Consider the following 26625-nt stretch of genomic DNA (forward strand, 5'->3'; position numbering starts at 1 on the left):
AATGTCTCCCCATTTAAAAATTAACCAGCCGTCTAATTGGCACATGGAAAACGAGTATCACACTGGTTTACTAAATCTAGTTGAAACCAAAGACATAGTGTTTGGGACAGCCTGATCCATTTTAGCACCCCCTACAATTTTCATTACACCTCATTGAAATGTTTACTATAATTTTACAATATCCTCTATCCTTTCCCCTCGGTTTGTTTGTATTTTTAAAAAAGTATTTATTTATTTAATTGCGCTGGGTCTTTGTTGTGGCTTGCGGGCTCCTTAGTTGTGGCATGCAAACTCTTAGTTGCGGCACGCACGTGGGATCTAGTTCCCTGACCAGGGATGGAACCTAGGTCCCCTGCATTGGGAGCGCAGCTTCTTAATCACTGTGCCACCAGGGAAGTCCCGGTTTGGTTGTATTTTGGTTCTTGGTGTTGGAAATCAGAATAAAAGGAGACAATATCTTGGAGAAAATGCATTTCACGCCCCTTTCAGGTAACCCCTCTAGACCCGAGGTGATTTTCGCGATCCCAGATCCCGCGCACGGAGCCCCACCCCCATCCTGGCCCCACCCCTCGACTCCCGTCCTCTTGAGTCCTCCAGAGAAGGGGGGCGGTGCTCGTTGCAAACCCACAGTCAGTCGCCAGGGGGAGACAGCGGCTGCAAGAGCCAGGGGTCCCTGTCCAAGGGCCAGGCGGCGGAAGCGGAAAAGGCGGGACTTGGGGCGCACGTTACGTCAGCACGTGCGAGCGACAAGGCCGGGTGCCCGGAATAGAGAGGGGGCGCTTCCTGTGCGTGTTGGCTGTGAGAAGGTCTCTGCCGGGTTGTAGAGTTTGACCTCATGGCGGAGATAATTCAGGAACGCATAGAGGATCGACTCCCCGAATTGCAACAGCTGGAGCGCATTGGACTGTTCAGTCGTGCGGAGATTAAGTGAGAGAGCGGAGGAAGAGGAAGGGCTGGGGCGGGTAGAGAGGGGAGGCTGGGGCGTGTGTGTGGCGGGGGGCAGGGATAGGGGACACTTGGGTTGTGTTTATATTTTCTAATGTGGTAGAAGCCCATTTCCAGATTCTGATGATGCCTAGAATTAATTTCTCATTCATTGCAAGGTGATCCGTCCATTTACCCCTCAAACATACAGACAGCTCTTCATGGAGGAGGTTTTGAGGCTATAAAGGGGATAAAACCAGGATACCCGCCCGTCAAGAGCTAGGTGCCCTGACACAGTATGGTGGGGGAGACAGACAAGTGAAACATTTTGATCACGGTGCAGCGTACTGTAAGTTGATTGTAGTAGAGTACTGCCCTAGAGATGTGAACAGAGAGCCGTGGGAGCCCAGGAGGAGTAGATAATTCTAACAAAACTTGAAGATGGGGATCATTAAATTCGATTTTATATTTTACCCCAGGGCTTAGCCAACAACTAGTATATAGTTGTTACTCATTAATTTGTATAATAGTTTTTAATAGTTACTGTGACTATTTCTTCATTTTACAATGACTGCGAATGTAGTACTGTGGCTATGGGAACCTTAAAGTAAACATTTGTTTATGAAACGCAACATATTGTGGACTCTTTAATAAGAGTGGACTCTGTATTTAGTTCATTCCTTAGCTAAATACAGTGAGTCTTCTCCCATAAGCTCTTTGCAGTAGTGATATAGGTAGAGACAATCTAGGTTTTTTTTTTTTTAAATCTACCTGTTGAAAATTCAGAAATAAGAGGAATTTAGGAAAGAAATTTGATTATTATTAAAACCCAAGTGACTTGAATTTGGAGGAAAAGAAATCTCTACTAATACCACATATAAATAATGTAAAGTACTACTTAACATTATTTACTTTGCTGGTGGGAATGTCAGTGGTCCTGGCAATCGATTGATGTGATTTTCATGAAAGTTTTAAGGTACATCTTCATGCCCTTAAGACCACAGAAGTCCTGAAACTAGTATATTGTAAATCAACTATACTTTATAATAATAATAAAAAAGAACACAGAGGTAATTATGTAAGAGAGTATGGGGACTTCCCTGGTGGTGCAGTGGTTAAGAATCTGCCTGCCAATGCAGGGGATATGGGTTCGAGCCCTGGTCCCGGAAGTTCCCACATGCCGTGGAGCAACTAATCCTGTGCTCCACAACTACTGAGCCTGCGCTCTAGAGTCTGTGAGCCACAACTACTGAAGCCCGCATGCCTAGAGCCTGTGCTCCACAACAAGAGAAGCCACCGCAATGAGAAGCCCCCGCACAGTAGGGAAGAGTAGACCCCACTCACCACAACTAAAGAAAGCTCACAGGCAGCCACGAAGACCCAATGCAGCCAAAAATAAAAATAAATAAATTTATATTTAAAAAAAAGAATATGTACTTGCTTATGAAGGATAATTATTTGGGAATTATATATTTTGGCAAATAGATGTTTCAAATATATTAAAAATAAACTTTAAAAATTCCAAAGTTATTTATTTAATTTCTTGTTTCAAGTGTTACATTTTAAATGGCTTTCTCCTTAGGGCTATCATTAAAAAGGCTTCAGATCTAGAATACAGAATACAGCGAAGAACTCTTTTTAAGGAAGACTTTATCAATTATGTTCAAGTAAGTGAATAATTTTATTACTTTTTAATACCCTCACAAATTTAAAATCAGTTATAGAACAGTGCGCTTGATGTCAGTTTTCTACAAAATTCTGGAACTGATGATTAGACAGGTAATTTTTGAACAGGAATAGAGGTAATTTGGTAATAGTGTTGCTCCACTAAGGCTTTGGTCCTTGGCAAACTGAACATTTTTTTCTTCTATAGGGTTAGTAGATCAGAGTCTGCCAAAGACCCAGTGTATCAGGATTTCAGCAAGAGGTTTGATCAATTATGTCTTGTGGGGAAAAATAAAGGAAAGTGAGTTTGATGATAGCACATGGTTAGGAAGTTAATGCTTATGTGCCTGAGGTCTGTCTATTTAGAGAGAGGTGAGGTATACTGCAAGATTCTTCAGCCCTGTAAATGAATGGAAAATTTGATTGAAGATAAAATATACATGCTTGGGACTTCCCTGGTGGTTCAGTGGTTAAGAATCCGCCTACCAATGCAGGGGACACAGGTTCGATCCCTGGTCTGGGAAGATCCCACATGCCGTGGGGCAGCTAAGCCCGTGCGCCACAAGTACTGAGCCTGCACTCTAGAGCTTGCATGCCGCAACTAGAGAAAGCCCATGCACAAGCAACGAAGACCCAACGCAGCACCCCCCCTCCAAAAAAAAAATATACACACACACACATGCTAGATCAGTTTTCAGTGGGAGAGAATAATGTGTTGGATGATAAAATCAGGATTCAGAAAGAATCCAATAATAAGATGTTATAAATCCTCTACTTTGGGACTTCCCTGGTGGCGCAGTGGTTAAGAGTCTGCTTGCCAATGCAGGGGACACGGGTTCAAGCCCTGCTCCGGGGAGATCCCACATGCCGTGGAGCAACTAAGCCCGTGCTCCACAACTACTGAGCCTGCTCTCTAGAGCCCGTGTGCCACAACTACCAAAGCCCGCACGCCTAGAGCCTGTGCTCCGCAAGAAGAGAAGCCACTGCAATTAGAAGCCCACACACCGCAACAAAGAGTAGCCTCCGCTCTCCGCAACTAGAGAAAGCCCGCGTGCAGCAACGAAGACCCAACACAGCCAATAAATAAATAAAATTAAAAACCAAAACAAATAAATCTTATACTTTAACACTAATAAACATTATAAAAGGTTCTAAGTTTAGCTTTTAAAAAAACCTACTGGATGAACAATATATGAGACCTGGCTAAGAATCTTGTATTTGAAGGAGGTCCTAAAGCTCAGTAGATTGCTATATCCAAATAGATGAAGAAGTATGTCATGTCAAAACATATAATCTAAGTGATTACATGAACAGAAGTAGAGTGTTGGGTAAGTTAGCTGAGCAGAGGAGGTTGCAAACAGTAGGCACTCAGAAGACGTTGGTTTGAAAAAATATTTTGCATTTATCAGACTATGTCTGGAGCACTGTCAGCTCAGGATGACATTTTAAGAAGGACTTTGACATTTTAAGACGACTTTGGTTAGAAGGCAGCCAGGATGTAAACCTTGTTCTGGGAGGAATCATTGAAGGAAATGGAGATGTTTAACCTTAGGGAGACTTAAGAAGTGGCAAATAATTTCACGCTTCATATATTTGAAGAGCTATGTGTGGATTAGGTTGATTTGTTTAGTTTTAGAGCACAAATTGAAATAAGTTGATATAAAAACTCACATACACACCTCTCTTACATGTATACCCCCTCTGCCTGCACACAACCATATATACTTGCTATGAGACATAAGTGGCATTTTATATTGAGATTCTGATTATCCACATTGAAAACATAAAAGTAGATCCCTTCCTCATGCAAAAATAAATTCCTATGGAATTGAATAGCTAAATGTGGTGGGAAAACTAAATCTTCTACAAAAAAATATGAATGACTTCAGGTAGGGAAAGTTTTTTTTTTTCTAAATTGAAGTATAGTTGAATTACAATGTTGTGTTAGTTTCTGGTGGACAGCAAAGTGATTCAGCTATCCATATGTATACATATTTTTCATATTCTTTTCTATTATGGGTTATTTCAGGATACTGAATGTAGTTCCCTGTGCTATACAGTAGGATATTGTTGTTTATCTATTTTATATATAGTAGTTTGTATCTGCTAATCCCAAACTCCTAACTTATCCCTCCCCCATCCTGTTTCCCTTTTGGTAACCTGAGTTTGTTTTCTATGTCTGTGGGTCTGTTTCTGATTCGTTAGTAAGTTCATTTGTGTCATATTTTAGATGCCATATATAAGTGATATCATATGGTATTTGTCTTTCTCTTTCTGACTTACTTCCCTTACTGTGATAATCTCTAGGTCCATCCATGTTGCTGCAAATGGCATTATTTTATTCTTTTTTATGGCTGAGTAGTATTCCATTACGTATATATAGCATATCTTCTTTATCCATTCATCTGTTGATGGACATTTAGGTTGCTTCCATGTCTTGGTAAATAGTAAATAGTGCTGCTAGGAACACTGGGGTGCATGTATCTTTTCGAATTATAGTTTTCTCTGGATGTATGCCCAGGAGTGGGATTGCTGGATCATATGGCAACTCTATGTTTTTAGTTTTTTAAGGAAACTCTATACTGTTTTCCATAGTGGCTGTACCAGTTTACATTCTGGTAGGGAAAAGTTTCTTAAAATGAAGAAGACTGTGAAAGCACAAACCATGAAAGAGAAGATTGATTTGACTATGTTAAAGGTAAAAATTTCTGTGCAAAAAAGACATCATAAATAATGTAAAAAGATAAGGCACAGAATGAGAGAAAATATTTGCAACATATATAGTCAGAATCTAGAATATGTAAAAAACTACAAATCAAGAAGAAATGACAAACAAGTGGAAAGAAAATGAAAACAACTGGAGAAATAGGTACATGCAGTTCACAAAGGGGAAACATCAGTCATTGGTAAACTTTTGAAAAGACGTTAGCCTCGTTAGTAATCAGGTAAGTATTGATTAAAACCAGGGTGCAGTACTACTTTATACCCATCATATTAATAAACGTTTTAAAGACTGACAGTATCAGCATATAATTTGTCCCACCACTTTCAAGAGCAATTTGGCAATATCCCATGAAGTTGAAGATGCATGTACTGTGTGACCCAGCAATTTCATTCATTCAGTCATACAGTATATATTGAGTACCTGTTATGTACATGACACTGATGGGGTACAACAATAAATTAAGCAGACAGAAATCAGGTTCTTGAGGAGCTTACATGTTAGTGGTAAAGTTCCTGGATATATCCACAAGAAGATGTGTACAAGAATATTAATTGCAGCTTTTTGTAATAGAAAAATTGGAAACAAATACGCATCACAGGAGGAAGGAAGGTAAATTGCACGTTCATATAATGAAATGCTATACAGCAGTTAAAATGAATGGACTTGAATTCTACATGACAGCAGGGATATATCTAAAGTCAAAATGTTCAGTAAAAATATGGAGTGATGGGTTCATTCAGTATGATACCAGTTGTATAAAGTTTAAAAGCATTCAAGACAACATTATAATGAAGTTTGAAGTCATGCTTGTGAACGATAAACACCTGAGTCAAGATCATCATTTCCTCTGGAGAGGGAGAAGAGTGGAATCAGACATGGGGGGCTTTGCCTTTATTTGAAATGTTTTATTTCTAAAAACGTTTTGAATCAAATATAGTAAAATGTAGGCTTTGACATAGCTGTGTGGTAGCTGCATGGGTGTTCTGTATGCTTCAAATATTTCATAAGACAGTTTTAAAATGAAGCATGCAATCTCGTAAGGTTCTGTGCCTTCTGTCTCTAGTAGTCTTCAAGCTTAGAGAGGAATTATATAGTAGTGGTTTTTGGAGAGTCTTAGAGGTTCTCAGTGGTCCTTTGGAGGCAAGGGTAGGGAGAGCCAATTAGGTGCCCTGTTTCAGCTAGTACAACCCTGTTTATCTGCTTTATTTGCTTGTGCGTCAGCTAAAATTTTTGAATGGTTAGTTTCCTAAAAGTCTGAACACACCGTTGTAGACGAGGAAGTTTGATATTGTAAATCTTAGAAGTCTTAGAGTTTTAGTAACATGCTTTCTTTGTATCTAAGATGTTTAGATGCATGCTAATGTATGTATTTTTGAGTTTTGCAGATGTAAGGTGAATTTTTAGTGAATGCTAGACATTTACTGTAAATTAGGTTTCTTGATAGCAAATTATTTTCTGCTTTGTGTTCTTGATTTTTATTTACTTTATGATTTTGACTAAATGCATCTCCTCTATATAAAAGGTTATACTTTTTCTTGTTTTCTCTTTTTTTGTATGTTTTTCTTTCATAGTATGAAATCAATCTTTTGGAACTGATCCAGCGAAGACGAGTTGTAAGTAGATGATTTTCTGGAAGTTGGAAAAAAATATAGAATTAAACAGTGTGACTGCAAAGCTAGAACTTGGGTTTGGGAAGTAGTTGGCATTGATAATTGTGTGGTGGTGTGCTCATAATGATACTTGTAATTATTTGCTTTCTCTACCAGTACTGTTTAAAGATCAACTGGGAATGCTGCTTTGGATAAATGGGATTAAACTGAGGCTTTTTTTTTTTTTAATGTCCCTTTTTAGCGTATTGGGTATTCATTTAAGAAGGACGAGATTGAAAATTCTATCGTACACCGGGTACAAGGTGTCTTCCGACGTGCGTCAGCCAAGTGGAAAGTATGTGTTCAGAGCGCCCTTAGCTGTAAGGGATGTGACGATGTGTATTATACGTATTATGAATATGGATATTCAAATGTATGGTTGTGGATTCTTATCTTGGGTATCTCAATACTTATTCTAATGATAATATCATGACTTGAAACCACTTATGAAACCATTAAGAAAATTGATCGCATTACCTTAGAGTTAGTCTGTGAGGATGACGCTGAAAACAGTGGATTTGATTCCTATTTAAGGACCAGAAAATTGTCTGGGATTTGGATATGTCTCTAAATAAAGTACGCCGAGCTGGGGTACTTGGAGGTGGAAGATAAGGTCAGAGTAGGCGCAGCACCTCAGTAACTTGGTTTTCTTCAAGTTTGGTTCTGGGACCGGGATATATTATATGGGAAGTACTTTGGATTCTTGGGAATGACAAATTTTAGTTTGCTGCCTCTGATTGAGACCATTTCAGAAGTGCACTGAACAAATTGGATAGATGACAAATTTTGTCTTAGACCATAGTAGGTGGGAGTGGGGGGACGGAACAAGTTGTCATGGTTAAGAGATCTAAGGTGGGTAAGGAGCAGCCTAATAGGCTGAGGGATGTGGCACATTGGATTTTCTGAAATCTGCCTCTGTTGCAAACAGAATTAATGCAAAGGTGTATTGTATATAAAATTCAAACTCAGGCAGCTTACTCCATTGCTTTTCTTGCAGGATGATGTTCAACTTTGGCTGTCTTATGTAGTCTTTTGTAAGAAGTGGGTGAGTATTGGGCAACCCTGTCTTGGTCCCTCTTTCCTGCTTTTGGTCAGTCTGCATTTTAAACCTCATCCTTGACTACTGAACTCCATGTTTTCTCCAAAGGTGTGTAAGGTTAACAAATGGGAAAAGAACCCAAGAAGCCTGTTGCATATTTGAATGACTATATAAATGGCTTCCATATCAGCTGAAAAGAAAAGGGTGTTTATGCATATATGTTCAGTTAAGTTGAAAACATTTTTTAGATATTTAAAATGTTTATGTTAAGTGGTTTAGGTAGAAGAGAACCCTGAGTGAATCTGTATTTGTTTATATGTCCTTAGCAATAGCAGATGTCGCCGCCTCATTGGAGCTCATAGTTGGTGAGGGTACAGTGCAGATCACTTAGAGTTTAATAGCAATGACTTTGCTGTGCAGGAAGTAGAATTTTTCTTCTTTTACAGGCTACCAAAGTTCAACTTAGCAAGGTATTCTCTGCCATGTTGGCCATTCATTCGAACAAGCCAGGTATGGTGAAATCCTTGTCAGTTCTTTTTCTACCTTATTTGTAGACTCAAGCCATTTTGGAATTTATTTTGCTTGATAAACCTAAGAGAATTATTTTGAGAACTTGAGCATATGAACTTGGCCTCAGCAGTTTTTATTCCTGAATAGCTGCCTCTTAGTTCATCCCTGCTACTGTGAACTAGTTACTGTGCCAGGTATTGTATCTGTGAGCAAGAAGGACTGAGTTTCTTTTTAGCTGATGGTGAAAGAAACTCTTCAGTCCTTTGAGGGGAATTCTGTTTGGAGGCAGTCAAGTCTGAGGATTTCAGAAACATAAAGGGGAAAATATTAATACAGATTTTACAAGAGCGATTAGCACAGAGTAGGTACTCAAGTTTTGTAAGAGAAGGACTTCTCTTGTGAACACTGTGTAAGCAGTACGATATTTTATAGTGAAGGTGCTTCAGTGTCTGTTCTGGAGTATTAGGTTTACAGCGCACGAGACTCAAAATCGGTTACATTTGGCACCGGTTGATTCCGAAGGATACAACAAGACAGCGTTAGTACTGTCAGCCGTTTAGAGGCTTGTCTTTGGTGGGAGGGCATGAGAGCACGGGAGTGGGCAGAGGAGCCCCACTGGCGTAGAGGACCCCTGGATGGGTGCAGCTTCCAGGTATTATATCTGTGAACTGTGCTCAGTTTCAGGAGTCACATGCTCAAGAAAGCCCAGAGCAGTGGCTGTCTACCATTCATAGCCCTCCTCGTCCAGACACAGTTAAAAAACGTGGGTCATTTTTACCAAAAGCAATCTTGCCTGGTAATAGCTGATCTTTTTTTTTTTTTAATATCTTTATTGGAGTATAATTGCTTTATAATGGTGTGTTAGTTTCTGCTTTATAACAAAGTGAATCAGTTATACATATGTTCCCATATCTCTTCCCTCTTGCGTCTCCCTCCCTCCCACCCTCCCTATCCCACCCCTCTAGGTGGTCACAAAGCACCGAGCTGATCTCCCTGTGCTATGCGGCTGCTTCCCACTAGCTATTTATTTAACATTTAGTAGTGTATATGTGTCCATGCCACTCTCTCACTTTGTCCCAGCTTACCCTTCTCCCTCCCCGTGTCCTCAGGTCCATTCTCTGTGTCTGGTAATTGCTGATCTTTATGAAGTTTCTAGGGAGATAGCTAGAATGTTACCTCAAGGTTAATTTCTTATGTAGAAGGACAAAGGTTTTTTGTTTGTTTGTTTGAAGACTTTATTCCCTGTAGGTACGATAAAAAATTTACTTTAAAAATTGAGTCATTTGAAAAAAACTATGAACTACTTTAAATACAGAGAAAAGAGCAAAATAATTTATTTCACTGACTCCAAGATGCACAATTTTTTCCAGCATTTTAAGACATTAAAAATTTGTATGTGAGTTAATGATGATGTTGACCTTAGATCTGATGGAATAGAGTAACGGGCACATAAGTACCCACAGATGTTAACATTTACAGATTTGGTTTAGAACACTCTAAATTTTAGGTAAAGCAACAATACTTTACAGATAACCATTAGAAATTCCCCATCTTCGTCCTCTTCCTCTTTTGCTAAGATTTTAAAGAAAAGATCTTTGGGTATCAAAATTGGTGCATTGGTCTTTTCATACCTGACTTGATTACTTTATTGAAAAGAAGTCTGATGTTTTTCACTTACAGCCTTGTGGATTATGGCGGCCAAATGGGAAATGGAAGATCGCTTGTCTTCAGAAAGTGCAAGACAACTATTTCTTCGGGCTCTGCGCTTTCATCCAGAGTGCCCGAAACTTTATCAAGAGGTGAGTGTGTGTGAACATAAGGTGAGAGTCATGTCTTAGTTTGGTCCTCTGGAGACGTATATACTTTATTAAGTTAAAAAGGCTTCGATTTATGGAGACTAGGAATAAGTAGCGGAGCTGCTGGGGAAAAGGGGTCAGAAGGGTATTTCTTGGCCAGTAGTAGGTGTTGACTTTGCTCATCTTCCAGGTTTTCAGTGAGAGATTGGAACTCCTACCTGTCCATTACCGTGGGGAGGGATAGGGAACTGGACCCTACCTTTCTTTACTTGAGGGTCAGGGTTCAGCCATCTTTATATCTTTGTATGTATGTATTCATTCATTCATTCATTTATTCCCCTCCCCTTTTCCTGCTCTCCCCTCCCATCCCCTTCCTGCTTCTTTTGGCTTCCCTTGCCGTTTTCCCCACTTTGTTCTCATTCTCTTCATCTAGTTTTCTTGAGATAGATATTTCCTTCCCCTCCTGGTGGACTTATTCTCCCTTGAGGGGTGCACTAGAACAATGAATGATAGCCAGATTTAATTTTAAAAAACCCTGACAAATGCTAGAAATGACATATTATTGAAACTGCACCCTTTTCTGAGGTATTTGTCAGAATAAGGGAGAAACTACTGTTGAACCATCAAAGGAAAATTAAGCCCTGTGTGATGAGGGAGACCCTCATTAAGACCCCTATGTGTGATAGGTCTTAAAGCTAATAGGTTTTGTAGCTGTTTCAACTGTATTTTGGTTTTGTAGTAATTTAATGTTTTATATTAGAGTCTTGCGTCCTTTCTCTTCATATTCTGTTAGACAGTTCTTTGTGGCCTTTATTATTTTTATTGAGAAACTATTATAAGAATCAGTCATCCCTGCTATTAGAGTGCTATTGTATGGTGTTATTGTTTATGTTTTTTGGAGGCTTTCACAATTGCCTAGACTTGTATTTTCTAAAATGGAAATAGAATTTTTGCTTATTCTTATCAAAAGTAAATAGAATTTATTTATTATAAATGGTTCAGAGAAAGCAGTTTTATGAAAAAAGTAACAGAAAAAGTACTCATAATTTTACCTCCCATACTTTTATGCATATTACAGATATTTAAAACAGGCTTTATTCTGAAAAGTGGGATTCTACTACACATTTTTGTGTTCTATATTTTTACCTAATACATCACGAATATAGTCCCATGTTAGTATATATTAATTTATATTAGTGATATTCAAACTTTTTGGTCTTAGGACCCCTTTACAATCTTAAATTACCGAAATCCCCAAGGATCTTTTGTTATATGGGTTATCTGTTAAATTTTATTTGAAAATTAAATATTTAATTGAAATTTAATTGAATTGAAAATTAAAACCAAGAAATCTAAAAATATTCACTTAAAAATAATAAACCCATTACATGTCAATATAGGTTACTTACTTTTAAATGAAAAAAACTCTTCTGAAACAAAGTTTAAAGAGAAGAATGGCCTTATTTTATATAGTTTTAACCTTGTAGACCCCCTGAAAGGGTTTTGGGAACCTCCAGGTATCTCCAAGTCACATTTTGAGATATACATTATCTGTTCTGATAGTTGCATTTGTTAAAAAAAATAAAGATTTTAAAAAAATTTTCCACTCTAAAAGTAATATGTACTTTGTAGAAAATCTTGGGAAAAAAGCCAGAAAAGCACAGAAAAGGAAAAAGTGTGACTGATTGAGGACAAATACTATTAACATTTCTTCATAGGCTTTTTTCCTGTGCACATTTTTTACATAATGTTAATTGTGTTATATGCAAAATTTTATAGCCAGCTTTAAAAACAAAGTAGAATATCACTAGAAATGTGGTGCACCATTACTAAACTATTGTAACTGTTTTATGGCCGCATCACCAGTCTGCTTCTTTTATAATATATTTTACTTTCCCTACTTTTAGACACTTAGATTGTCTGCGTTATTTGCTCTTATACCCTTGTGTATGAAACTTCTAGGTATTTAGGATTATTTCCTTATGATCGATTTCTGGAAGCAGAATTTTTGGGTTAATGAATATAAACATTGTTTTTTGTTTGTTTGTTTTTGTTTTTGCGCTACACGGGCCTCTCACTGTTGTGGCCTCTCCCGTTGCGGAGCACAGGCTCCGGACGCGCAGGCTCAGCGACCATGGCTCACGGGCCCAGCCGTTCCGCGGCATGTGGGATCTTCCTGGACCGGGGCACGAACCCGCGTCCCCTGCATCGGCAGGCGGACTCTCAATCACCGCGCCACCAGGGAAGCCCAAACACTGTTTTTAAACTTGTCATTTTAATATGTCTTCTAACATAGAATTCAAAGTATTAAAAATTCTGGACAAATCCAACTTTGTATTATGTGTTAACCATATGTTTGTATAGAAACATTCGGGAGAGGGAATTCCCTGGTGGTTACAGCAGGGACCCGGGTTCGATCCCTGGTTGGGTAACTAAGATCCTGCAAGACACGTGGCGCGACCAAAAAAAAAAAAAGCCTTGTCAATGTCAGCTAGTTTCATAACAAGATAGATTATAACACTCCCTCCACACTTCCCCAGATCTGATATTTATGAGTAAAAAGAGGCATGTTATATATTTTTAATTAGAAAATTATCTCCAAAGGTTTTCAGTTCATTATTTCCCTTCTGTGTTAGTATTTTAGGATGGAGCTGATGCATGCTGAGAAACTGAGGAAGGAAAAGCAAGAGTTTGAAAAAGCCAAGATGGATGTGGTAAGATCCTAATGCATTGTCACCTGTTAACAAGATATAGTGTTTTGAACCTGCTTAGGAGTAACAGAAAATCTTTAGGAGCACTGTTCGTGACTTGCCGGTCTGCCCGTGGCTGGCGGGTTCCATTCCAGTGCCACAGCAGTTCCAGCACCACGCGACTGACTGCCTGGTGGCTCTTGGTTTCAGGTCTTGGAGACAAAGTGGGAATAAAAAAGAAAATCTTTAGAATGTACTTTTCTTTCCAACTTAATATTTTGAAACTTTTAAATGTCTTGCATTGATTTAACTAAAATGGGCTTAGTAATAAAAATGGAATTTTGTGCTTTAAAAATAGACATTTGGACTAATTGGAGTGGTCCTTGAAATTATTACTGATGGAATGGCTACATACTGTTCTTTATGATCTCATTAAATGATATGTTAATGGGTCGAAGGAGCTCAAGAAAGGTTGTGAAACGTGTGATTCCTAGCCTTCTTTCTTTTCCTTTTTATGTAATTTTTTACGTGACAGAGTAAGTTTAAAGAAACAAGTTTGAGAATATTAGAGCTGAAAAAGGAACTTCACTATCACCTGTTATTGTGGTTACCAGCTTTGAACTTTTTTATCCAAATAAAATCTTACACAGAAGGGTGAACGTGGCATGTAAAACTTGACCTATTCTGGTCTAGGTAGAGAGTGAGGCCTTAAGCCGTGTAATCTTGCTACAACTCTGGGAGCCTGAGAATACAGTGGAAGATCAGTGATCTTATTCAAGCTGTACATTTCACAAGTGAGGGAACTGGCCCAGAGAGAGACGTAATTTGCCAGAGGTCATGTGGCACAGGTAGTCTAGGATTGTTAATTTTCATTCTAGCGCTATTTCTACTTACTGGCATTACCCGTTCAGTTGTTTAATATCGTACTCTTTAGGGGAATCTCGAGTATGCTGAAGAAATCCTTATGGGCGAGTTGGCAAGGATCATCTACAAAAATTCTGTAAACATAATTAAAAGTAGGTATCCTTTGAAAATTTATTTATGGTGGGAAAGTGAAACATTCAATTTATAATGAGGAACCTTTAGCCTATTTTGAAAATTTCTGTTAGAATGTGTATAAAACTCTGATTGTAGGGAATAGTGCCCCGATTCTTTCAGAAAAGGCTTATTTCCCCTTAGATTATAACTGAACATTTCAATAAGTTTTTGAGTACTTAAATCATGTGGGGAGTTGAAAAGAATAAATGATTTAGTACATTCTTTTGTGTCCTAAAGATGCTTAGAATAAAGTCCTTAATGAATACTCAAATATTAATAATGACTTTGCTTGTATAGTGGGACCATGGGTGATTTTTTTGTTTTATCTTACTTCCCACTTTATAAAAAAACCAAAACTAACTCCAGTACTTTAAGAAAGTGCTCCTTTAGAGTCTTACTCCCCTCCCCCGCTTTTTAAATTTTAGGTGCAGAATTTCATGTGTCACTGCTTTCAATTGCACAGCTATTCGACTTTGCCAAAGATCTGCAAAGAGAAATTTATGATGAGTAAGTAAAATAGTGGAAAAGTGAATATGTCTGTTTTGATCTTGTGGTAAGGGTTTGAAGTTGGATATTTAGAAAGGGGGAAAGAAGATACCATACAAAATCCTTGGAAGAAAGCTGTTTTAGGACTATTGTATAGTATTTTATGTATACATAAAAAGTGTATTTTTGGAGAAGTTGTTTGACTCACTTACTGGCTTCCCTTGGGAAATAGTTTGCCTTTGTTCAATAAGAAATATGTCCTATAGCTTATATAAAAATCTATATTCCTGCTTTCCTGGCATGTCTTTTGTCCTTAAGATGAGAGTTGTACTCATGAATGTTTATAGTTGAGTGCTGCAGGTAATCAGACATTATTCTTTTTTTAAATTTATTTATTTAATTTATTTATTTTTGACTGCATTGAGTCTTCGTTGCTACGTGTGGGCTTTCTCTAGTTGTGGCGAGCAGGGGCTACTCTTCGTTGCGGTGCATGGGCTTCTCATTGCAGTGGCTTCTCTTGTTGCAGAGCACGGGCTCTAGGCATGCGGGCTTCAGTAATTGTGGCACGTGGGCTCAGTAGTTGTGGCTTGTGGGCTCTAGAGCACAGGCTCAGTAGTTGTGGTGCGTGGGCTTAGTTGCTCCACAGCATGTGGGATCTTCCCGGACCAGGGCTTGAACACGTGTCCCCTACATTGGCAGGCGGATTCTTAACCACTGCGCCACCAGGGAAGCCCCAGACATTATTCTTTTAATGTCTGGTTATATGGTTGAAGAATTATTTGCAGCCTACCTTGTGGGTACTTCACCCTTAATAGGACTCTTACTTTCGTAGGAGATAAGAGAGAACTTGGATCAGTTTGCTCTGTGGATACCTTTAGGGTTTTGGTACATGATTAGGCTCCTTCTATTAGAGAAAATCAAGAGTCTAGATATGATAAGGTTTTCTTGGGCTCGAGAACCAGGTATCTTGTCACACATGCCTGCTGGTTTGACTTTGAGAGCTAACCTACAAGTTAACATTTGTGAATGATGTCTGAAACAATCTGAAACTAACAAGTGTGTGACAGCTCTGATCCATTGACAACATTTACATAGTGAGGGTGAAGACATCTGGGGAGCCTGTTGGGAAATGACCCTTTTGGTGCTGGAATTGTTAAAGGGGTGTCCTGGGTACATTTTCAGAGCATTGGGACTGTCTCTCTGTTTGATGTTCTGAGTTAATCTTATGTCCTAGGTTGATGTCAGTATTTTTCAGCCTTCAGGCTCTGCATACAGACGACCCCCTCACTTGGGATTATGTGGCCCGCCGAGAATTAGAGATCGAGTCACAGCCAGGAGAAGAGCCGCCCACAACGAAACAAACCAAAGTGGCAGAGGTGGGCCGCCGGGAGGAGAGGTGCTGTGCTGTGTATGAAGAGGCGGTGAAGACTCTGCCTACAGGTGAGCTTCACCAGGCCCTGTGTGCTGAGGAGTAACGGTGTTCCTGAATATGAATCTGAAGCTCCATTCCCATGACCAGAATCCATTTCTGGAACCTCTCTGTGGTAGTTTACAGTGTGCCTGGCTTTTCCAACTTGTTCTTTCTCTTTTATGACCTTCCTCGATAGCTGTGGCATTTGTTCATTTATTTGGGGAAATAAATGATACTTAGGATGTGATCATTCAGAAGGTTGTTTCATTATCATTACTTAATTATCTTCTATTATAGATTTACTTGATAATTTTGTAATATTGGAAAATAAAGGTAAAGGGTGCATGACATGGATAAGACTTTAAATTTTTGTATTTATGTCACTACTCAGTTGTTTGCCCTCAGTATTTGAGATGTTTGATAGGCTGTAATCAGAATAACTTATATTTTTCACCAGACTAAACCAGTTTAAACTCTTCCTCAGAGGAGTTTTCCCTTCAAAGAAAAGATGTACGATGACTGTTAAACTAAAAGAATTGCTGGTCTGATCAACATAATCCCTCTGATTTTTCCAGAGGCCATGTGCAAGTGTTACATCAACTTTTGCATGGAAAGGTTTGCTAAGAAGACAAGCAGTCGGCACCTCAGAGAGAAGGTATTGACTTTGTTATGTGGTTACAGTGGCTGACTAGAAAGTGTCTTCTGAAAGAACATAGGCACAGGTTTTTGGGGTCTGAGACAGCTTCCAAGAACTTGTTGCATAACCATTCTTTGTCCTTTGAATGACCTGTCATTCTGAAGGTCTGAGTCTGCTTTGCCCTAGTTCTGGCCACCAGGTAAGAAGGTCCTCTCTTCCTGGGCTGTGCTTGGTGCCACTGCCCAGATCATTTAATCATAAGTGAAACCACCTCTGTCCCTTCTTTCAATTCTCAGAAAGGTGTAAAACTGCTTTCGTTCCTGTCAGAGGCCAAAGACCCCTGCTGGGAGCTTTGTGATGAACTGAGAGATTTTTTTCTGATTTCAGAGGCTGGAAAGAACCATGGTTGCATTCAGGAAGGCACATGATCTCAAACTTCTATCAGAATTCCAGTACAAGCAGTGGGTAAGAACCTGGACACATTCAGTGTCAATTACATGTACTTAATTCTGGTTGGTTCAGGCTGGTGTCATGTGTTTTAATATATATAGTTTTATGACTAAGCACATTTGGAAGATTGGCATGGTAGATGTAGAGAGTGTTTATTATTTGGCTGTCAGTATTTAGTGTGTGCCAGAAATGAAATCTGTACCAGTAGAGGGAGGAATATTGTAATATATAGTGGAAAACACGCAGAACAGAGTCACAACTGGGTGTATTTTGTTTGTCCATCCATTCATGTTTTCCTGAACCTACGCTTGGCTCAGATTAACCGCTGGTACAATAAAGACAAATTAGATGTGTTCAGTGTTTTAGAAGCTGACATTCTAGTAAGAGGCATATTAACCCATCCTTATACTCTGAAGTGGGTAAGGATTATTATATAGAGACCAGAATAATGTAGTGTGGGAATACACAGGTCTAGACTGGGTTTTGTGACTTAATAGGTAGGTAATGGGCAAACCACTTAACCCTTCTGAGTTGGTTTACTTGATTTTAGAATAATGATAGTGATCCTTGTTTTTGCCACCTCACAAAGTTGTTGATAGCATTCCATGAGATGGTGAATGTGTTAATGTATTTAAATACTTTCTTAGTGGAAAAAAAGGACAAAAATCTTTATATTTATTGAATGCCTTTTATTTGTATAACTCTTAACCTCTTTTGATTTATATAATTTACACAATTTTTATGTAATTGCAATTAATGTCTTGCTGTTTTGTACTGTGTTATACTGTTTTTACATTAACATTTTTTCTATACTTTATACGTAGATTGACATAAACTATTGATATATATTAGTAGCGTATTGTATTGTACCACGACTGGGTACCCTTCTTCCATCATGGAATCTATCTGTGAAAAATCCCAGGCCTGATGAGTTCAGCTGCTCTGTTGGAGCTACTGAATGCTGCTGGCAGGACAGTCCGTCCCACCCTGTGAATTCAGCTGGGCGTGGCTTAGAGTGCCTTGGCAGTCCTATTCTCTTTCCATTATTAGTTTCTTTTGGCATTCTGAACTTGGATTTCCTTTCGGATCCAAGCTTTCTATCATCTTCAGCTTCTTGCACATGCTGGTGGGAGAGTCTTCTCTTTTTCCTGGGGATCTCTGCTTTCACCTAATGCCTGTTCTTCCTTAAGTCTCAGCATAGATGGGGCTTCCTTTCTGGGAGTCCTTTCTCATCACTGCCAAAGATTCTGTTGGGTGCTTCTGCTTTGTACTCCTGTAGCATATGATTCTTTTTCTGTGATGGTACGTATCAGACTCTCTGCTACTAAATTGGAGGCGCTGTAGGGAATGCACCTGACCTCCTCATTATTGAGTCTAGACTGTATAGCGTGCAATTAACATGCTTGCTGAATGAATGCATTATATACTGCCATTTACTTGCTTTTTTACAATTTTGTAGAATTGGATTGGTTTTAGGTTTTTCTTTCCCTGTTACAGTAGTGTGGACAGAAGCATTTTTTTTTTTTTTTTTTTTTGCAGTACGCGGGCCTCTCACTGTTGTGGCCTCTCCCGCCGCGGTGCACAGGCTCCGGACGCGCAGGCTCAGTGGCCGTGGCTCACGGGCCCAGCCGCTCCGCGGCATGTGGGATCCTCCCAGACCGGGGCACGAACCCGCGTCCCCTGCATCGGCAGGCGGACTCTGAACCACTGCGCCACCAGGGAAGCCCGACAGAAGCATTTTTAAACAGATATTTCCCCCTGTTCATTTATTTGTTGGGTCATATTTGTTAAAGTAAAATTCCCAAGTTTGTGGCATGAACAGTCTCATGACTCTTTTCAGAAAAATGGGTACCAGTTTATAGTGTGCCCAACTCTGTTTGAATGAATAAACTTGTTTCTTTACCATCCCACAAATACTGGTGGTGGATGTGGGTTTTATTATAGTGAACTATTTTATTAAAAATATAACTTTCAACCTAAATTATTTAGGCCATCTGCTTTTCACTTATTATTTTTTTTTTTCCACTTATGTTTTTTTGATAGCCCTTGGGGATAGGAGCAGGGAATGGAGGAGAAATTCCAAATTTTTTACTTTGTGCCTGTTTGGCCACCATGGTGAAAGGTTTAGAAGAAAGGCTGTTGAATCTATTGCCTCGCATGAGGTCTTTATTTGTCCCCATTTCCATAGATAATGTAGCTCTCAGTAGATACTTTTCCAATGACCCTTTGTCTTATCCAGAGCGAGTTGTTGCTGCACCATGACTTCCTTACAGAAGCTCTGGAGGTGGCAGGAGCCGGGATGGAATTGTTCAGAGGCTCTGTGATGATGTGGCAGGTGAAGCTGCAGGTCCTGATTGCCTCAAAGAGCCCTGACGTAGCCATGCTTTTTGAAGAAGCCTTTGTGCACCTGAAACCCCAGGTCTGTGAGTTGTGTCTTTTGTATTTCATTCTGTTTGGGAAACCTTTTAAGACTGCAGCCAAAGCTCATCTGGAGTAGACTTGTCTAAGGAAAGCTGGCCCCAGAGTGCATTTGTGATGATGGTTCAGGGATCATGGGTGGAAGAATTACTTCCATTTACCAGCCTATTTCTAATTCATTATTTGAAAGTCGACTAAATTATGTAAACTTTTCTATTCCTGTTTATATATCTTATAAGTGAGAAATACTAATAGAATATTATTTCTAAATTTTAAAGTTTAAAAGACTAAACCTTAAAGCTTTGTAGTGACTCTTTTATACTAGTAGGAAAAAGATATTCCAGGAGTTAAAATAGGGGGGAAAAAAATCATAGTTATTTTACCGCTCATTTGTATGTGCTGCTGGGACATGAACAAAGGCTAGATAGTTCAGCCTAGATTAGTTAGCACTTGTGTTGTGGTCCTACACAGCACAGACGTGACCTGGGTAGCTTGGGTCTGACTAGTTTTGGGTTGTTAAGTGCTTAACTTACTGGTAATTGATGATAATAACTTTAGGCAGTATTCCCCAACAGGGGGAAGTAGAATTAACAGGAGAGTATTGCTTTGGGCAACTGGGTCCGAAGGCTGTCTGTGTTCCGGTGTACCATTCCTGCCAAGCACTGAGAGTTCTGTACAGTGGGGCAGACTGGGAATGACTCTGTATTGCACCTATTGATTATCTCAGGAGGAACCTGTCTTTATAGTGACGAGTTTTCAGAGCATAGCGCTAAGATGTCATTTTCTAACCTTTTTTTTTTTTTTTTAAATTGTGAGCAGATTTGTCTGCCATTGTGGATTTCTTGGGCAGAGTGGAGTGAAGGTGCCAAAAGCCAAGAAGACACTGAAGCAATCTTTAAGGTACAGGCCCCCTGTTGTAAGTCTTGTGTGTGGGGAATGAGCAGGTAGCCCTGCCAGTTGGCTAGCTTTCAAAGGGTTATTTCTAAAGCAGGTGCTCCCTTTAAAGCACTATTCATTGCATGGCCTGGGATGGTTTTGGGAAAATTTGTTTTGATATGTAGACATTTCCTCATGTAGCTTGTTTCTCTTTTCTTTTAAATTTTAGAAAGCTGTCTTAGCTATCACGGGTGGCGACTCAGTCACTCTGAAGGATAAGTACCTGGATTGGGCTTATCGAAGTGGTGGCTACAAAAAGGCCAGAGCTGTGTTTAAAAGGTACTCACAGACACGCATAGCTATTATGAGTCTCTCAACCCCCTTCTCAGCCCCTCGTACCCAGATTATATGAATCACAAATAGATGGAGGAATAAATCCAAGAGCTGTTAAGTTCATACCCATTGTGGAAATTTTTTAAAAAAAGAGAGAGAGGTAACTAATAATTCATTGTAGTCCTATCATCAAGAGAAAAACCGTCCTAATGTATCATTTTAAAATTTGTTTTTCACATGTCTGAGATTATGCTATAATCGCACGTGGTGTACCACTTTTATTGATGAACATTAGACTGGCCTTTTTCCTACCAGTTACAATTCTTCATAAATAACATTTATTAAAAACAGTTATATGATATACCGCCCTGTGGACGTGCCATGATTTATTTGGCCACAGTAACTGCTTTGATGAACCTTTGTGCACAAATATTATTTGTCCGTATTGGAAATTATTTTCTTAGAATATATTCTTAGAAATGGAGTTCTTGGTCTCCTTCAAAAAGACCTTGAGATGAAGGAGAGGGAACTTAAAACCCTGAGAGTGAGAAAGAAGAGAACAGGAAGAGAACTGGGTAGGTGTTTGGTGGTGGTGAAGAGTAAAGGCACTGGAGATTGAAAATGGTGAGTGACTGGTAGCCAGGTCCAGTCGCCATGCTGAACTGCAGCCAGGACTTTATCCAGCTACGTGTGGCGGAGGCACTGGCGCAGGTGTTTATATTTATGCGATGTAAGAGGCTTTCTTCACTGTGGAAGATAACGGTTCCCCCTGTTCCTTTTTAGTTTACAGGAAAGCCGTCCATTTTCAGTTGATTTTTTCAGGAAGATGATCCAATTTGAAAAGGAGCAAGTAAGTGTCCTGTCTATGCATTTTTTGTCTGGGAATATGGATTAGTGCTAACTAATCTATGGCAGCACTTTGTTATTTAAAAAGCTCTCCTTATAATACAGTATAATTTCTGGTCCCTTCCTCCAACCCCTTTTTCATAGATGTGGCTTTAGGAATGGTAATCAAGCAAAGAAGAAAAGGTATACATGTCTGGAAACTAGACAACTCAGATGTCACCTCTTACAGGAAGTCCTCCCTGCCAGGCTGTGTGAGGTGCTGCTTTTCTGCCTCCAGTGCCCTGTCTGTCTCTTGTTTTGGGTTGTGAGGTAGAGAGTAGGCACTCGTAACTGTTTCTGGTGTTCTTTAACTGAACTTGTGAATGAGAAAAAATACAGGAAAGTGTCAGTTAAAAAAAAATTATACATGAAAGTCCAAATATATCTGTAATCCCCTCGCAATAACACAACCGATCATATTTATTTTAATTTTTGTTGTTTTCTTTAATCCTTATTTACATACATATGCACAGTTTTATGATGTTTTATTTCTGACTTACGTGACATGTGGAGGTTCTCACTTTTTTTTCCTTAACATCATTTTGTAAACACATTCTTGTGTTTTTACCTGGCATCATTTTTAATGGTTGTTGTATTATTCTTAAACCTGTAGTTTTCTTAACCATTCCATTACGTTTAGGTTGTTTCTAGATTTTTGATATTGAAAACAGCGCTGCAAGCATTTTGCTTATATAGTTTTTTTTTTTTTCTTCTCTTTTGAGGACTGGAGATACTGGCTTTTTTGGTTTTTTTAAAATGTTTATTTATTTATTTATTATTTATTTTGGCTTCGTTGGGTCTTCATTGCTGTGCGTGGGCTTTCTCTAGTTGCAGCAAGCGGGGGCTACTCTTCGTTGCGGTGCGTGGGCTTTTCATTGCGGTGGCTTCTCTTGTTGCGGAGCACGGCCTCTAGGCGCATGGGCTTCTGTAATTGTGGCACGCGAGCTCAGTAGTTGTGGCTCATGGGCTCTAGAGCGCAGGCTCAGTAGTTGTGGCGCACGGGCTTAGTTGCTCCACGGCATGTGCGATCTTCCGGGACCAGGGCTCCAACCTGTGTCCCCTGCACTGGCAGGCAGATTCTTAAACACTAGACCACCAGGGAAGTCCCTATACTGGCTTTTTAAATGGTTCTTTACGTATTGCCAGATAGTTCTATAAAAGTTATACTTATTTATAGTGATAATCACCATGTATATATATCAGTATACCTGTTTCCTCCATACCTTCTCCAAGTGTTCAGTTTCGCCTTCTCTCTTTTATTTTGGTATTTTGATTGGTGTTTACTTTTTTACTTTTTTTATTTGCCACACTGCGCGGCATGCAGAACTTCCTCGACCAGGGATTGAACCCATGCCCCCTGCAGTGGGAGTGTGGAGTTTTAACCACTGGACCACCAGGGAAGTCCAGGGATTGGTGTTTATTATTTTTATTTGAATTTTGAAAAATTAACAATGAAGTTGAACTCTTATTTTCATAGGTTTGACCATTGTGTGGGTCAGTGATCTGTTCTTGTCTTACAGTATAGGACTTAGTCTAGCATAATAATTCATAGCCAGGCTTTGGATTAATAACACAATGGTTATGTGCCTTGGGCAGGTCACTTAATTCTAAGCTTCGACATCCTTATCTGTAAAGGAGGTCGGAATACCTGTTCCAGGGGTGTGAGGGTTACAAGGCCAAATGGGAGACCAGATGGAAAGGACTTTGCACAGTTCCATGCACACTATGAGCCCTTCACAAAGTGTGATTCTGTTTTTCATGCATGTGTAAGATGTGAGGTTAAACTGGCTTTTTATAAAATAGTACAGTCTCAGCGAAGAGAAATTGGAATGAGGAAATAGTTATTTGACTACACAAAAAGATTTTTAAACTGAAGATGTTAATTAATCTGCTTTGAAAATGAAACAAAGAGAATACGTTTAAATGGAAGTAGAGGTGAAGAATTAACAGGTATTGATTGTAAAGTTAGCACTGTCTACTCTGCTTGGTGCATAACTCATCAGCATTTTAACTGAATCCTTGTAGTTGTCCTAAGAGATATTATTGTCCTCATTTTATGGGTGAGGAAACTTTAAGGTCTGTCTGATGGGTTCAGAAAACTTCCTGAAGTTCATATAAGTAGTATTTATATATATTTTGCCTTGATATAAAAAGTTTTAAGGTGGGTATGGCTAACATGTGCCAGAGCCCAGATATTCAAAGGAAGAAATCCCTTACCAAAGGGAATAGAACCTTCCCCATTTATTTATTTAAATCCTGCTCCTCCCTCAGGGCTTTCACGTATATTTTCCCGTGGAGGTGCCCATGTTCCCCCAGGTGAGAATTAATTAGGTTTTTTCCTTGCCACCAAAACAAAGTGCATTTATCACTGTTTGGCGTTTACTTCACTCTGCCATGTAGTGTCTTTGACTTTTCTCTGGATAAGTTCAGAGTCAGGCTGTGTTCATTTAAACCTATCTCTCCTCCCCTTCAAATGCCTAATAGTTGATAGCTGCTTAACAATACGTGGGAAATGAATTTGTGACGTTATAAATTAGGCTTTTGAGGCAAGATTGTCTGATTATTTTTGTTAGGAATCCTGCAAGATGGCGAACTTAAGAGAATATTATGAGAGAGCTTTGAGAGAATTTGGATCTGTAGATTCTGGTAAGTAAACTTCAGTTATAGACACATGGGTCTGTTTGCATGTGTGGTCTGTAACCTATGATGGTTAGAATAGTGGTTCTTAACTGCTTTGGGGTCATGGGCCTCTTTGAGGATAAAACTTGGCATCCTTCCCCTGCCTCCTCCCTCACTCAGTGCATAAATGCTGGCAGACATAATTTTGCTTATAATTTCAAGTTCACAAGCCCAGGTATCCATGGGTCTTCTGTTAAGAACTCTGGACTAGAAGGAGGTTCGTTTGGTTTGGTTTCCTTGAAAAATGTGATATTTGTAAGGAAAAGGTTAATAATGTAGGTCAGAACAAAATGGGGTGGGAATTACAGCAGAAGGGTAGTGGGATACTAATTGACAAAGATTGTCATGGGCTGTTGCCACATTGTCTGTATCTAATTTATAGGACTTGTAAAACATACTTCTTGGTATAGGTTAAGTCATGTAAAGTCTGTTTACTTGTGAACTCAAAAACTGACATGTAGAGTTGTTAAACTCAGATTTAAAACAATACATTAGCTTTTTCAAGGTTTCAGCAGACCTTCTGGTGAAATGAATGAATATGGCATTTTTACTAACCCAAGCAAGTTTTATTAAGCAGACTGACAAGGTCCTAATGAACTCATTGAGGTCTGTTTCACCTTGAAAGAGATTCAGCAAAATCCTTCCTCTACAGTATTTAGTATTTTTGAGTTTATGAAATATATAGACTGTCATGATTCTTTCTTTTTAAAGTGAAAGCAGTTTTCTTGAGAGATACACATTCTATAGTAGAATGTGGGCTGTGTCAGAAGGTGAGAGCACTAGACTGTCACGATCCAAGTGAAGATTTCTACTTTAAAAAAAAAAAAAGGCTTTGAAATACCATAGTGTAAAGAAGCTGAGAGAGGTATTGTTTTCCATAGGGTTCTAGGAAAATAACAGCAAGAAATTATTAAGTTTCTTAGAAATCTTGCATTGAATTGATATTAAATAATTAAGTTTATGTAATAAAGCCTTGTCAGTTACCTAATTGTATGTTTACAGTAATTTTTGGGATTCCCTTTAAAGATCTTTGGATGGATTACATCAAAGAAGAATTGAACCACCCCCTTGGTAGACCTGAGCACTGCGGACAGATCTACTGGCGAGCCATGAAAATGTTGCAGGGAGAGTCAGCAGAGCTGTTTGTAGCTAAACATGCTGTGCACCAGGCCGGCCAGCTGTGAAAAGAGGAAGAACACAGCCAACTTTGTGAAATAGTGTTGTAAGCCCTCTGCATAGTTTTGTATTATGCATTCATCTGCAGTTTGCTTAGATGGCAGACGAGATGGTGTCTGATTTTGAGACATGCTTTAATTTTGTTAATGCGCTAATCTTTAATTCCAGAAAAGAGAACTGCTGTTTAGTGGCCAGAGGCCAATTGTTGAGGCCAGACCTACCATAGGTCCTAAATGTTTTCCAAAATACATGGAAATCGCATCACTGATCTTCTTTTATTACCACTGGTCAAACTTGAGTATCTCTAATCTAGACCCAGGGGTCAGTTAAGATAGAGAGGAAAGTACAGTTCTGTTTGTTTATTTTCTCTTTATTATAAAAGTATATGTGGGGGCTTCCCTGGTGGCGCAGTGGTTGAGAGTCCGCCTGCCGATGCAGGGGACACGGGTTCGTGCCCCGGTCCGGGAAGAGCCCACATGCCGCGGAGCTGCTGGGCCCGTGAGCCATGGCCGCTGAGCCTGCGCGTCCGGAGCCTGTGCTCTGCAACGGGAGAGGCCACGACGGTGGGAGGCCCATGTACCACAAAAAAAAAAAAAAAAGTATATGTGGTATGCATTTGTTGTCGAAAATATGGGCGGAATAGAATAATGTGGAAAAGAAAATAAAAGCATTCTGTAATTTTATTATCTGGACTAAAAATCACTAATTTGATTTCCTTTATTAGAATTGAATTTATACTGTTAGATCATTTACTCATTCATTCATTCATTGAGTGCCCGTCATAGGCAGGAAAGAGGAGAAGCTTTTTGGGATGGAGGTAAGGGTTGGAGGAACAGAGCTGGATGTTCTGAGTTGGTTGAAGCAGCAGAGAAGGATGCTGGGTATTGGGGGAAAAGTTGTCCTTTAAGAAGATTTAAGTGATTATAAAAGTGTGTTCTATCTCTGGGACCGATCTGCAGAGAAATGTTTACATTGGGGAGGCCCAGCAACAAAAGAAGGGCAGGGGTAGGGAGTAACTTAGAAAGAGAAGGGCTTCAGAGGCGAGGATGGAGGATGGCTTGGAGTAGAGAAGGGCGTTCTGGGAGCAGGGGAGGCAGTTGTTTGAATTGTACATTCTGTAACTTAACATTACGATGCTGTCACTGGGAGAAGCATTCAGTTCAGTTTTACTTACTATTATGTTTCACTTAATATTATGGGTTTTTTTCCATGTCATTAAATAGCCTTAAAAAGATTTA

At 39.3% G+C, this 26625-nt stretch overlaps 1 protein-coding gene and 1 non-coding gene across 6 annotated transcripts; both read left to right on the top strand.

The window, feature by feature from the left end:
• The first annotated feature begins 722 nt into the window (after positions 1–722).
• Positions 723–25487, top strand: UTP6 (UTP6 small subunit processome component). Of its 5 annotated transcripts, XR_003437952.1 has the most exons (20): positions 723–927; positions 2507–2591; positions 6886–6927; positions 7166–7258; positions 7961–8008; positions 8449–8512; positions 10193–10311; positions 12945–13022; positions 13933–14014; positions 14462–14543; positions 15778–15962; positions 16509–16588; positions 16958–17035; positions 19260–19439; positions 20258–20338; positions 20544–20653; positions 21431–21497; positions 21638–21749; positions 24106–24178; positions 25238–25253. XR_003437952.1 is itself a non-coding variant. In XM_027130333.1 (19 exons), the coding sequence occupies exons 1-19, from the start codon at positions 836–838 to the stop codon at positions 25393–25395; spliced, it is 1797 nt and encodes a 598-aa protein (XP_026986134.1). In that variant the 5' UTR covers positions 723–835; the 3' UTR covers positions 25396–25487. The 5 variants fall into 5 exon arrangements, 4 of the variants coding, with proteins under 4 accessions (XP_026986134.1, XP_026986137.1, XP_026986135.1 ...); XM_027130333.1 differs by lacking the exon at positions 21638–21749 and having other exon boundaries at positions 25238–25487; XM_027130336.1 differs by lacking the exon at positions 25238–25253 and having other exon boundaries at positions 21638–21676; positions 24106–24173.
• On the top strand, positions 13101–13223 carry LOC113633196 (small nucleolar RNA SNORA54). Its single transcript, XR_003438109.1, has one exon. It is a non-coding gene; the product is annotated as a small nucleolar RNA SNORA54 (small nucleolar RNA).
• Positions 25488–26625: the final 1138 nt, after the last annotated feature.

The sequence above is a fragment of the Aethalodelphis obliquidens genome, unplaced genomic scaffold, assembly GCF_003676395.1.
Source record: "Aethalodelphis obliquidens isolate GAN/ISIS:26980383/991018 unplaced genomic scaffold, ASM367639v1 scaffold38, whole genome shotgun sequence".
In the NCBI taxonomy this organism is placed as follows: Eukaryota; Metazoa; Chordata; class Mammalia; order Artiodactyla; family Delphinidae; genus Aethalodelphis; species Aethalodelphis obliquidens.